Source organism: Asparagus officinalis, chromosome 1, assembly GCF_001876935.1.
Source record: "Asparagus officinalis chromosome 1, Aspof.V1, whole genome shotgun sequence".
NCBI classification, from domain to species: domain Eukaryota; kingdom Viridiplantae; phylum Streptophyta; class Magnoliopsida; order Asparagales; family Asparagaceae; genus Asparagus; species Asparagus officinalis.
Genome location: NC_033794.1, coordinates 78810336 through 78826033, shown reverse-complemented (window position 1 = coordinate 78826033; position 15698 = coordinate 78810336). Strand labels below are relative to the sequence as shown.

At 34.8% G+C, this 15698-nt stretch overlaps 1 protein-coding gene across 1 annotated transcript in view; it reads right to left on the bottom strand.

Annotated features, from left to right (window-relative positions):
- LOC109826467 (pollen-specific protein SF21-like) overlaps positions 12589-15698 on the bottom strand; it is a 5981-nt gene continuing 2871 nt past the window's right edge. Inside the window, exon 11 of the mRNA XM_020393500.1 lies at positions 12589-13035. Within this exon, the coding sequence (XP_020249089.1) occupies positions 12814-13035 (222 nt within the window). The 3' untranslated portion in view covers positions 12589-12813. The remainder of the gene's footprint in view (positions 13036-15698) is intronic.

Genomic DNA, 15698 nt, shown 5'->3' with positions numbered 1-15698 from the left:
ATAAGCTTTCTTATAAATACAAACGAAACTCCTTTCTTCGGAAGAATCAAATTTTCACCCTACAGTAAGTGATCTTTCCTTAATATCATGTGGAAGCCTCTGAAACAAATATCAAGTAATCCACAAGAATAAAGAACCCGTTCTCGTTCGCCACACGTCGATGATCTCGCCCTCGTGTCGGTGTTTTGCTTCACAAAGCTCTCCAAACTCATAAGAAAAAATCTAGGGTTTTTGAGGGGAGAGGTAGGCTGATAGGGTTCATAGATATGATAAAAAAAGGAATTTTCATGAAAAATACATGTATTTATAGAGGAAAACCCAAAACAAATATGTTTGACCCGAACCAGGAAACCTAGTCTGACTAGAAAAACAACATTCGGTATTTTGGATGTAACTTTCTCATCCAACCTCGGAATAATGTGATCTAAGATTTGTTGGAAAGTTGTTGAAGAGATCTACTTGGTCGTTTATACTTTTTCAGATTTTGACTGCATCGGTATGCAAAATATAGAAACTCATAACTGGTCATTATTCCCAGATTTTTACTCTTTTAGCCTTTATGCATGTTTTGTGCATTTGCACTCATATTTTCACAAATATATATTGAATTGATCTCAAATCAATTCTTATCATACTCAAACCTCAAAATATATTATTTTTCACTATATAACATATTTATCATTATTTATCATAAAATATTCAAATTTACAGGATTTTACACTAAAAAACTCCATACCCTTATTTTGTATTTTTATTATAAGAGGGGAAAAAAGCTCTAACTCAAGTTATTTACTTTTAAAGAAGGATATAACATTTTCTCTTATGATTAAGATTAGGGAACTACCTGAGAATGCGATCAAGATTAGATTTATTCCATTTGCTCTGAAGGAAAAAAGCCAAGAAATAGTTGTATAGTTTACCCACAAATTCTATTTCAACTTGGGATGAATTTGCCACTGTTTTTCTAAAGAAAATTTTATAAAATGATTAAGCTAAGAAATAGCATTCAAAATTTTAAAATTGTCCCGAAGGAGCCATTCTGAAAGTATTTTGATAGATTTAAGAATCTCCTTATCTAATGTCCTCACCACAGTCTTGAGAAATGGTGTTTATGCCAAATCACCTATGAAGGATTGAATTATTCTTCAAAAAATTCTTAGAATCAATATGTCAAGGGGATTTCATAAAGAAAAATGCTAAAGAAGCTTTGGAATTTTTAGAGAGTTTATCTAAGAAAACCATGCAATGGGAACACTGTGATGATTGACTTTCATCAGTTCCCCAACCCAAGTCCAGTGGGCTATCCCTAGAGACGAACATAGCCTCTAAAGCAAAGATGGCTATAACCATGCATAGGTTAGAAACTCTAGAAATCAAAGAACGAGCCCAGCTCAAATAAATCAAGTTTCTACCTCAATTTGTCACAAATGTCTTTCTCCATCTCATGTTTTAAAGAAATGTCATCTCTTAGGAAACACTCAGCCACTAGGACAGGTTAACGATGTATTCCAGCATTTTGTGAATGATCTATTTTCTCTAATCTACAATCTAGGTTGGAGAAATCACCCAAACTTTGCACGAAATCAGGGAAACTACTCCGGAAATCAAAACATCACTCCCTCTTCAAACCAATAATTTCCTAAGGGAAACACAGCTCCTTTCAGTTCTCACACAAATTTTCAACAACCAAATCTGTCATATTCAAATCAGTCTCCTCATCATCAAACTACAAATCACACTCCTCTGAATTCAGGTCATGATAAATGTTTGGAAACCATAATTAAGGCATCCACACAAACCACAAGTATGTTGACTCAAACATCCAATACTTTGAATTCCTTTATGCAATCAAACGGACAAATACTCAACTCCAACACTCAATCCATAGCTAGATTAGAAACCCAACTTGGTCAACTAGCTAGTGCCATGAGTGAAAGAGAGAAAGCAAAATTTCTGAGTCAACTCGTGGGCAACCATAAGGACACAAGATCTAACTCATCCTAAGAAGCTCAAATGAATGCAATCCATTCACTACGGTTAGGAAGGCAGGTCGATAATCAAGTTAGAACACTTCCAACTCTTGAACCAAAATAAATTCCTTCACCTTCTGATAACTCGATTCAGAAATCACCCCTTTCTGATAACCAAGAACCCGAACCTGAACCTAATTTTGATAGGTTTAAACTAGTTACTCCCTTTCCAGATAGACTCAGGTCTAGGAAACACTCCCCTCAGGAGTAAAAGATCCTAGAAACTTTCAAACAGGTTCAAGTCAACATTCCACTCTTAGATGTAATTGAACAAATCCCGTCTTATACAAAATTTTTAATAGATTTATACACTAAGAAGAGAAGAATAAATATTCCAAATAAAGTCTTTTTGAATGCTAATATCAATGATATGCTCTTATAGCCCATATCTTTGAAACGTAAATATTCAAGTTGTCCCGTCATTTCAAGTGTCATTAGTAATACCTACATTGATAAGGTGTTTTTAGACTTAGGGGCTAGTGTCAATCTGCTTCCTTATTCAGTCTACCAGCAACTAGGTGTAGGTGAACTGAAACCAACCAAATGCACGTTGTAGTTAGCTGATAGATCTGTCAAAGTCCCCATGGGTGAGATAAATGATGTTTTGTTTAAGATTGAGGATTTTATTTTTCCAGTAGATTTAGTAGACTTAGAAACACAAACTGTTTCCAATCCAAAAGGACAGATATCTGTCATCTTAGAAAGACCATTCTTAGCCACTTCTAATACTCTTATTAACTGTAGATGTCACGCACCGCTTCCCAAAATACTAGGGGATCAGAACGTGAACAAGCTCACGACATAATAGACTAAGGAGAAATAAGTACTAGACCCCTTCTGCTCAATCTAATACGCTAAGCATCAAGCAATATAATGCAAAGTCACAGGTCCCCGATAACAGTTAGCAAGAATATAATAAACAACTCAGAACAAAATGATCCATATAACAACTGAAATATCATCCCAGACATAATATTCAGGCCAAGCATGCCTTTATACAAAACTGTCCAACTAAAATAGAAGAAATATAAAATACATCACTCAACGAGAATGGAAAGTACTGCAAAAGTAACCTAGGGCCACCAACTAACTAAAAGAGATAACTAATCTTCGACTTGTTCTTCTACTCTATCTGTAAAGCACTCCTACTGAGAATACTCTGCCTCCTGTACGACTCCAAACTGAACCTGTCTATCCTCTAAAATCTGACGTACATCCCGAGAGAAAAAGAGTACGTCAGCGTGCATGACACACGGTAAGATCCCACAAGGAAGAATAGAAACGGTCGAACAACCAATGTAATAACAGTAATAACAATAGAAGCATGCAGTTGGAATTATAACAATCTAGATGCAATCCACTACTACAGTATAACGATCAAAATAATCATCCAAGTAACGAGGCAATGTAACTAGCCATCCTCTAACAGATCACTGGTCCACATCTTACAAAGAGTTAACACTCATATCATCGGATAACTAACTATTCACAAATCCTCTACGTGCATCTAATCCCACGAAACAAGCAGAGAGAGGACTACATGCAATCAGATTTCGGCCTGGTCCGAACTCAAGCAGAACTCGGGTGATGAAACGATTTCACTAACTACATGAAGAAACAATTCATTGGCCTAATAGACTAACCCCAGGCCGAAACAAGACACTAGTGCGAGCCTGGAAGATACATCAACAACCATATCCAATCAAATGAACCAAGACTTTCCCATCCCAACTCTTTTTGTTTTTCTAAGTCAACACAATATATGTCTCCAGGTCTTGTACATGACACGCAAGGCCACTAAGGTCATGAACTACTAACAGCTCTCAATCACAACAAGAAATAATAGATGCAACTGATCATGTGTAATAATATCATGGCACATCACATAATTAAATCTAAGAAATATAAATCATAAACATTAACTATGAGCAGTACAGTGTGTGTGAACAGTGTCTATGAGCAATAACTTTAATCATATGCATGCAGACTGATTTCATCAATATATTGCTATTTAGATCTCTAAACTTCTCATAAAATAATTCTAAAATGATTTTTTATCAAAATAAATTCTTTTAATTTATTATAATTATTCTAAAATAGCATTTAAAATATTTATTTTTCTTGAAAATAATTTTTATCTTTACAGAATACTATTTATCATAGTATTATTATTTATTACTATTTAATATCATTCATCAAATAACCCGTGCAGATTATCACAGATACACGCTACAATATATGCATATAATTCATAACAGATCTAAAGATTTAGATTTGAGGAACGAGATCTTGCTAGCGAGGCCAAGGGCCTGTGGATGAGGTAGCGATGATGTTGTTTGTTGCTTGCTGATTCGGGGATGCGCGTAGCAGATCGTCGAGCTGATTTGGACGGCGGTGTCGATGATGGTTAAGGGGCTGTCGGAGTTGGATAGCATGAAGAGGAGTTGGAGGCTAGCCGGCTCGCTGTTTTGGAAAGAAGAGGCAGAGTTGTCTGGAGTTTGATTGCATTCAGGTAGCGCGATCTCAGGGGGTTAGGCAGCTGGTGTAGGGGGAGGGGCACGAGGTAGTGAGAAGCGAGGTGAGGTTGGTTGTTGTCGGCCGTGAGAGAGGAGCAGAGGAGTTAGGTGGCTTGTCTGGGGAACAGGTAGCAGTTGTGTTGTCGAAGGACGGACGGCTCTTCGTGAACTGCCGTGCATGGGAGCGGAAGAGGAGGGGAATTTAGTGAGGGCTGGATGAGGCAGCTGCAAGGGCAAGGTGCGGCAGGGAGGCGCTGGAGGACGATGGGATAGAGGTGTGGAGAGAGTAGAGCAGCGCATGGCGTGATGCTAGTGCTGAACGGAGCTTGGGTGGCGAAGGAGAGAGAAGTAGGTGGCGGAGTCTGGTCGTAAGTTTGGTGTTGGTGGTTGGAAGGCACAGTAGCGGGTTGGAACGTGGCGGTTGGTGTCGTCGTGGCTCGAGGGTGCAGGCCTGGAGTTGCGGTTGGAGTGGAGAGAGAGAGAGAGAGAGAGAGAGAGAGAGAGAGAGAGAGAGATGGTGAGAGGGAGAGTGTGTGGGGTTCTTCTGAAGAGGAGAGGGGGAAACACGAGGGAGGGGGAAGCGGAAATTGAGGAGGGATTTAGGAAAGTGGGGTAGGGAGGAGAGATGAGAGATTAGAGAGAGAGGCTGATTGTTTACAGGTAAGAGAGGGAAACACTAGAAAATTAAATGATCTTTTCAAAAAATAATAATTTAATATTTAATATATCAGAAATTTTATTCAAATTAATATCAAAAATTTTATGCTCATTATATTCTATCCACCTTAAAATAAATTCCGTCCTCAGAATTAAAATAAGGGTGATGCACAAAGACCCATGGACAGAGATATGGAATGAGAGACTAAACTCAACACATATAGAGAAGAATTCAATTGTATATCCATAAGCAGAGCGTGAGAAAATTATAGTTAGTCAAACACAATCAAAATACAGACACACAAACACTAAGTTATCATAATATAATTATACAATTCGTTATGATAAAAACACTAGAGATATATGAATATAAATATACAATTCGCTATAATAAAAAAACTAGGTTATCACAATAGACACAAAATAATACTTAACCACATAGAGTTAATATAAAACATTTATAGTAAACAAATAGGAAAGTAATAAAAACAATCTATACAAAGCATCATTTAGATATAATATTCTATAAATAAAGAAGATGAGATAAATGTGAATGTAAATTCACATATTGTATATATAAGACATGAACCATGTTATGAGAATACATTATATATCAATATCAAATATAAGTTATATGGGCAAGTCAAATACAAAGCCAAACAAGCAGAATATGATGATAACAGATTATAGTAAAAGGTATATAGTATAGATCAATAATGTATAGTCAGAAGATATAAAATAAGCAGGAATAATGATAAAGCAGAAGTAAAAAACATGCAATCATCAAGGGAATATATGTAACATAAGGTCATAACACATCATGACAAATATGTGAGCAAATGTTGAATGAGAAAATAGATATGTATGTGTGTGACATAATATATTATAAGTTATACAAGATGTGAGCAAATGTTGAATGAGAAAATAGATATGTATGTGTGTGACATAATATATTATAAGTTATACAAGACACAATAGAGAATAATTCAAAAGAAAAGATATGTATGTGTGTGACATAATATATTATAAGTTATACAAGACACAATAGAGAATAATTCAAAAGAAAAATACAGCACACAAAGTATCACGTTCATTCACGGTGTGTATATATCAGAGTAATAATAATAATCAGAAGTGAACAATCAATGCATACATATAAAGCAAATCAATGTCATAAGAAAGTCTGGTATGTAGTATATATAATAAGAATGAGGTAAGTATAACATAAAGAGAGTGAACACATATTTAAAAGAGATTGCACAGGCATAAAGAAGCATGTATATTGTAAATAAAATAGTTGATACGTATCAAATTATAAAATAACACAAACATCTAGGCACAGACAAAAATATAAGTATCAGTCAAACATAGTATAATAGCATAGAAGTCAACAGTAAATATACAATCATAGAAAAATATAATATTAACATGATATTATTGATATAGTATCATAAGACAACACATCAAAGTGTTAAAATATAATCAACAACACAGAATTGGTACAATATAATAAATATATAACATACAAAATATAATTTGAAGTATAAATACATAATTTAAACAATTGTCAATTACAAGAATATATGATAAAGCATATCATTTCAACAATATAAATAATTAAAATAAGAGTATAAAAAAGATAAAAGATAAAAAGATCTCAACAAAATATAAATCACTCATACGTAAGCAGATGATAAAACACAAAAATATAAAACACAATACAAATAACAGATGAATCATATACAAGCAAAAGCAAAAAAAAAATATTTGAAGAGTATGTAAGCAAAACAAAATAGTAAAGAATCAAACATACATATAGTTTAAACAAACATAATAGACAATATAAAGAGACATGAAAATAACAAAAAATATATAAAATCACAATAGGAATTTCTTACAATCAGTTAGTAGAATAGACATTTAAGATATATAAAAAAGTTTAATTACAAAAAAAACACATGAATACAATCAGCAAATCACATTCAACCAAATAAGACATATAAGATATAAATTCTGAAAAATAAAAATTTGTAATTATGTTAAAAAGGTTCAAATATAGTATTATAGCAACATATGTTTAAAGCAGTCAAAAACATAAACGCATGTAAAGAAGCATAGATATAATAATCAAATAATAACAAACAATAAGGATAGAACATGATGATAATAAACAATGAAAGTACAAAAATACATATATCCAAATAAATAATATTAATATTCAAAGAGTCATAAACAAATGAAACACGCAATATTACTAGAAAAGTACAAGATATAAGATAAGAATGTAGAACAAATCAGGTAGAAGGACAATAAGGATTATCATAAGGTATACATAACATACATAATCACAATTAAAAATAGCATTAAGTATAAGAAATAAACATAGATAGAAACACATCAATACATATATATAAACAAACAAAGGCAAATCATAATAATAATCAATAACATAATAAAATGATACATAATAATTATTAGCATACAAACAATTATATAGCACAAAGTAAATAAGGCAAAATCATAGACAGGTTCAAAGAAACACAAATAAAATCAAAACATAAAAACAAAAGATATCAAAGCAAAAAAGATAAATAAGATTTAGAAACATATGATGTGTATAGCAAATATAATTATCATGTATAATAAGCGTTAAAAATAAAAACACATCTACTCCTCTATACAAATGGGAGAACTCAAGATTCACTATTCATGCTACATTAATGCTATAGTAGCTTTGTTACTGTAGCAAGCATGAAACTGGACATCGTAGCTTTTTTAAAAAATTACTACAGCACACGGGAATGCTGTGGCAGAGGCGTGATACTGTAGCAATTCAAAAAATTACTATAGCAGTTAAAACCGAGATTACTGTAGTGGGGAAAAAATATGTCGTGCTTTGCACGGTGTTCACACTAGTACATAATAATAAGCATATAAAAAGTCTGAATATTTATAGTCTAATCATGCTAACAAGATAAATTATGATAAAAATAGTCACAAAAATATTATATGATATAATAGACATAAGATCTAACAAGCAATTCAAAATAAACATATTATATAAAACATATTTAAAAGGACATAATTATATATTCGATAAATAATATGATAAATCAGAAATATTAGTAATATTCATAAGATAAAAAATAAATATAAACAAGATATAACAATAATAATCATTACTGTATAAAATCAATTCAAATGTAGCAATATATTGCATAGTAATCAAAATCATATAAATACATTTAGCATAAATTCGTATAATAAAAACACCGATATATTTTAGATAAACATACCATGAATGATTGATGACATGTGAACATAAACACTGACAATACAAGAAACATAACACGATTAGACAAAGTTAATACTAGAAATGATGAATGAAAATAATATATATCATAAATATAATAATATATGTGAATACAGTATAATGAAAAAGAGAATAGTAAGTATAAAAAGAATGAAAAAGTAAAACACAACACAAAGTAACTAAAAATAATGAATAGAGAATGAACAACTAACAATGACACAATAAAAGGACATAAAAATCTAAAAATACCATAAAATAAATACTGAAAAACAACATGCGTATACAATGTATATTGTCACAAATGACAAAATAATTTATATCGAAAATGAAGCAAACAAATAATAAATATGCAAATATAATATTAACAACCCATGAGTAAATATCATACATACCCACAACGCTATTTAGAGTTATCTTTTATATTAGTTATAAAAGAATAATAGCTAATGATATGAGATAATGTAACAAAAACCTATATAATTAGTAACTCAAACTCCAAACCTAATAATATGAATAATTTCTTGAATATCAAAATAGAAATACATTGCTCTTAGAAATAACGAAACCCCTGTGAACATACTAAAACAACCTAAATAAAACAAAACTGACTGATAAGAAAACTATGTACTGAAAATATTGTGAGTTGAATAAATAGAGAATAAGAATGTAATACATATGTAGAATATTAAAATCATGAACTTATTAATGTATATCACTAAAAAATATAAACAATATACAATAATCTAGAACATAAATAAATGATAGATGGTATGACAGAAAAAACACACACATACACAATGTAGATATGTAAAAGTATAATTAAACAGAGGAAAATAATCTAAACATATATGCTATGTGATGTATATGTGAAGTCTAGAGCAATGCAAAACACTTAATGAATATGATTTGAATAATTAAAAATGTATAAGTAACATAGTCTAATAAAAAACATACAATATAACACTGTGTGATACATTAAATAATATAACAGCACGAGGAAAGAGAAGTTATAGGAAGAGAGTGTGTAGTTATGAAACAACGAGACAAGAAATAGTTGGGAGCTCCAGAGTCAAAACGTGATAAGGTAAGGATCAAAATATAATTTATCGAGATAATATGATAAGGACTTAAGTATAGTCTTACGGATGAAATAATGATATGCGTCTAAATTATCCGTTATATTCTCACTAGTGGGAACTCGGGACCGAACCTGCATGGGCCACCAAAAACACCTGTCACGCCCTGCTTCCCAAAATACCAGGGGATCGGAACGTGAACAAGCCAATGACGTATTAGACTGAGGAGAAATAAGTACTAGACCCCTTCTGCTCAATCTAATATGCTAAGCGCCAAGTAATATAATATGGAGTCACAGGTTCCCGATCACAGTTAGCAAGAATATAATAAACAACTCAGAACAAAATGATCCATATCACAACTAAAATATAATCCCAAACATAATATTTGGGCCAAGCATGCCCTTATACAAAACTATCCAACTAAAATACTAAAGAAATATAAACTACATCGTTTAACGGGAATGAAAAGTACTACAAAAGTAAACTAGGGCCATCAACTAACTAAAAGAGATAATTAAGCTTCGACTTGTTCTTCTACTCTGTCTGAAAAACACTCCTACTGAGAATACTCTGGCTCCTGTACGACTCCGAACTAAACATGTCCATCCTCTAAATCTGACGTACATCCCAAGAGAAAAGGAGTACGTCAGCGTGCATGACACACAGCAAGATCCCACAAGGAAGAATAGAAACGGTCAAACGATCAATACAATAACATCAATAACAATAGAAGCATGCAGCTGGAATTCTAACAATCTAGATGCAATCCACTACTATAGTATAACGATCAGAATAATCATCCAAGTAACGAGGTCATGTAACTAGCCATCCTATAATAGATCACTGGTCCACTTCTCACATAGAATCAACGCTCATATCATCAGATAACTGACTGTTCACAAATCCTCTACGTGCATCCAAACCCACGAAATAAGATGAGAGAGAACTACACGCAATCTAATTTCGTCCTGGTCCGAACTCAAGCAGAACTCGGGTGATGAAATGATTTCACTGACCACGTGAAGAACTAATTCACTGGCCCAACAGACTAACCCCAAGCCGAAACAAGACACTGGTGCGAGCCTGGAAGATACATCAACAACCATATCCGATTACATGAACCAAGCCTTTTCCATCCCAACTTGTTTTATTAAGTCAACACAACATATATCTCTAGGTCTTGTACATGACACGCAAGGCCACTAAGATCATGAACTACTAACGGTTCTCAATCACAATAAGAAATAATAGATGCAACTGATCATGTGCAATAATATCATGACATATCACATAATTAAAATTTAAGAATTATAAATCATAAACAGCACCTATGAACAGTACGGTGTTTGTGAACAGTTGTTGTAGCAGTAACTTAAATATACATATGCATGCAGATCGATTTCATCAGTATCTTACTATTCAGATCTCTAAACTTCTCATAAAATTATTCTAAAATAATTCTTTTACCAAAATAAATTCTTTTAATTTATTATAATTATTCTAAAATAGTATTTAAAATATTTCTTTTTCTTAAAAATAACTCATATCTTAACAAAATACTATTTATCATAGTATTATTTATTTGTTAGTATTTAATATCATTCGTCAAATAACCCGTGCATATTATCATAGATACACACTACAATATATGCATATAATTCATAACAGATCTAAAAATTCAGATTTGAGGAACGAGATCTTGCCAGCGAGGCCAAGGGCCTGTGGATGAGGCAGTGATGCCGCTGTTTGTTGTTTACTGATTCGGCGACGCGCGTAGCGCATCGTCAGACTCATTTGAACGGCAACGTCGGCGACGGTTTAACGGGGCTGTCGGGAGTTTGGATAGCCAGAGAGGCCGGTTGGGAGGTTGGCGCATCATCGCTTATTGGAAAGAAGAAGGAGCAGCTGGTCGACTGGGTTCTGAGCGAGATTCAGCATAGCGGATCTCAAGGGGTTGGGTGGCGGTGTAGGGGATAGGGGCAGCGAACTACGGTTGAGTGAGGTCACGCACGGGAGGTGGGCTGTTTTGTCGGTCGTTGGAGGGGGCAGGAAGCAGAGGGTTGGGCGGTACTAGTTCTAGGGGCACGAGAAGGTGATGCGGTTGTTGATTTCCCAGGTCTACAACGCGAGCGCGTCTAGTGACGATTGAAGGAGGAGCGGAGAGGAGGGGGGAAGAGGAGGGCTGGAAGGAGGGTGGCTTGCAGGGGCTAAGGGCGCATATTGCCAAAGGGGGCGCAGGGAGCGCGCTGCGAGGCGCGTGGCATGGAGGGTGTGGTACTGGGAGCAGAGCGCGGTGCGATCCGCGATTTGCTGACGAAGCTGCGGGCTTCAGACAGTGCTGTGGGCTGAGGGGCGGGGCATTGAGGAGGTGGCCGGAGGGGAGAGAAGTACGGGGCGGAGCTGGTCGGAGCTAGTGCAAATTTCTGACCAAGTAAGATTATGGATTAGAAAGGATATCGTCATAATAACTTACAAAGACCATCCTAATCCTCACTAGAAAAGGTAAAGAGCAAGTGAAGAAACTGATACATCCATCGTCAGGAATTTCATTCAACTTTGTGAAACAAATAGAGACGAGAGCAACATGACCTAACACATTCCAATTAGTAAAGGAGGGGGAGGGGGAGAGGGAGGGTGGGGGTCACCAGCAGCCTGCAGCATATATACATGCCATTTCCAGACTAGTGGTCTCATAAAAGAACAGTCAAGATAGTACCACCCGCAAATTATAATATTCCCGCTAAACACCATGCTCTCTACACATCATACCATAATAATTACGCCCATACACTACAGAACCAAACAATGGCTTACAACTCGTATCCACCAACACCCACCCAAGCCCCTTTTGGGTACGTCCAACGCACGCCGCAGGTGTACACAAAGCAAGATACTAAGAACATACTGCACCTACTGAGCTAATTATTAGCAAAAATACTATAAATCAAATGCCAATCAGCAACCAACAAACTCCTCACGATTACTCAACTGAAGGCGAGCAGAAAAGCACAATCACATGATTGTCATCATCATTATTATAGTCACTAGGCCAACTATAAACAATGAAAGCTTTACATAAAGAGTGCTGACTACAAATGAATGAATACAATACAAGAATCTCACAATCTCCTCTTTTTTTTTTGTATCTACAACCCCCCAAGAATTGTACACCTAGAATTTTACACTACTACTAAAACTAGTGTATGCTCGCAAAAGTTTCAGACTTGAAGAGAGATTCTCGTCTTAATAGGCTTTAGCTTTAACCCCATGCTCTCAGGTGAGAATAACTCCGGTGATATGCAAGATGGGCTTAATGGGCTCCGTGGGCTGGTGCTGAGCTGGCTCGGCCTGTACAGCCCATAGCCCATGAGGAAGTACTCCATGGGTATCAGCATGGCGTGGGGCTGCTCTTCTGTCACCATGGACCCACATGCTTGTACCTGCAAGTATTTGATCCCAGTACATGTGAATGTTAGGTACTACGGTCATTCTTTTTTAGGGAAATAGGGCTAGGGTTTTGGAGAAACATATCAGTCTTCAACTATAAGGGAAATCACTAACTAGATGAGCCTGTCAATCTCTATTATTTATAATACAATGATTAAAATATGGGATACTTCTAGTACATAAAATCTTCAGGTTTCATGAATAATTCTCGAGGTGTTCTCAACATATATCCCTACATGACATTAGCATGTTCCTAATATATTCCATCACAGGTGCAGGTGCATTGATGATTCATCGACGAAATATGAAACAATCTCATGATAAAAATTTCCAAATTGGGTAACAATGAAAAATCGTACATTAGTAATAGTAAGCATTTGATCCTGTATGGCTATAGCACATGAATGTTCGGTGCTAGGGTTGGCTCTTCTTTAGGGAATAGAGTTAGGGGTTTGGAGGAAAATAATCTGCTAAGTTTGAAATCAGAAACATAAGCAGAGCCTGCCAGTCTCTATAATTTATAAATACAAAGATCAAAGTATGTGATGCTTCTAGTGCATGAAATCCTCATAATATTATCAATATATTCTCAACATGTATCTCTAGATGCCATTAGCATATTCTGAATATGTTCCCTAACAGGGGTATTGATGATTGCTTGATGCAATATGAAACAGTCTCAGTTAACATTTCTAAATTGGGCAACAACAAAGAATCATATATAGGAAGTATTTGCTCTTCTTAGAGAAATAGGATTAGGGGTTCAGAGAAAAATAAATATCTGGCTGAGTTTGGGGAAATCAGAAACTCAACGAGATTCTGTCAATATCAATTAAAGATTAAAACATGTGACATTTCTAGTACATGAAATCCTCAGACTACTCTCAAGATATTCTCAAAAGATAGGGGATGTTTGTTTCGCCAAAAATTTTGGGATTTGATATGGATTATAAGTTTTAGGATCAAAAAGTGAGTTTTTTTGTATTTTATGGTTCCATATATGATGTTTGTTTTAAGAAAAATTTTAGAATATTGAATCCCAAAAGTACAAAAAGTGCCTAATTTTTAGAATTTGCCAAATCCTCTCAGTTTGAGAGGATTTTAACAAATCCCATAAATGAGTGTGCTTACCTCTCAATTGGAGAGGATTTGACAAATCTCAATTTTGTCTTTTTGTGGGAGGTAACCTCACCAAGATAGCGTATTCATCATATTACAAAAATTTATTATTTGGTAATGCTACCTATGAAGCACGGACACAGACACGGCGACATGGACACGACACGGACACGAACACGGCAAAACCCAAAAAAATAGGATACGGCGACACGGCTAGATTTTTTAATATTATTATTATATACAGATCAATATTGAATTAAATTCCTATTATATTTTCATATTTTTTGTCATGTAAAATGGAGGTTATAAATAAGAAACTAAAGAAAAGTGTGTTACAGGTGTGAATTAAGATGTCGGGATGACAATGATCTCTTGGAGAATTGAAGACAATAATGTTAAAGAAGACAAGAAAGAGAAGATGAACATATAGAAAAATAGATCAATTTTTTATGTTATATTATTATGTAACATTGACTTGTATAATCAATGACAAATGTAAGTTATGTAACTAATTTTGAAGATAATACCAAATTTTAATTTTTATTACTTTCATCTTGAGCATATCAAAATACAATAGAATAAAGTTCAAGTTGTAACTAGTTAATATACAATAGCAATAACAATAAATTAAAAAATTAATAATAGTAAAACAGTAACTAAAATCATAATTAACAGTAACTAAAGATTAATAATAGTAAAATAGTAACTAAAATCATATTTAATAGTAAATTAAAAAATGAAACCCTAATTAATATTTAACAGTAACTAAAATCATATTTATTAACCCTAATAAATATTTAACACTTAACAGTAACACTGTAACAGTAACTTAAAATAATTAAAATAAACAGTATGTTTGGTGGGGGTTTGTGTGACTTTGAATATTTCTAGGGTTTTTTGTGATTTTTGAAAAGAGAGCGAGAGAGAATAGAGCGCGATAAGATAAGAGAGAGAGATCGGAGAGAGAGAGAGAGAGAGCGCGATCGGGGGAGAGAGAGAGCGACTGAGAGAGAGACTGAGTGAGAGAGAGAGAGCGCGATCGGGGGAGAGAGAGAGAGAGAGCGATCGGGGGAGAGAGAGCGACTGAGAGAGATCGATCAGAGAGAGAGAGAGAGAGAGAGAGAGAGAGAGAGAGCGTGATTGGGGAGAGAGAGAGAGAGAGGAGAGAGAGAGAGAGAGAGAGAGAGAGAGCGATCGGAGAGAGAGAGAGAGCGACTGAGAGAAAGAGAGAGAGACTGAGAGAGAGAGAGCGGAGACTGACCAAAATACGTGATGGGGATGATCGACGACGACGAACCGTTGACGGGGATGATAGACGACGACGAGGACGAGACTGAGAGTTGACGACGAGGACGAGGACGAGGACGAGGACGAGGACGAACTATTGATTGGGTAAGTTTTGATTTCTGACGACTAGGGTTAGGGTTTTTGGTTTCTTTAACTTTGAAACTGGGTTTCGGGTTTGGGTTTCGGGTTTGGATTTCGGGTCTGGGTTTTGCCGTGTCGAGAGTGGAATCGCCGTGTCCGACCCGTATCT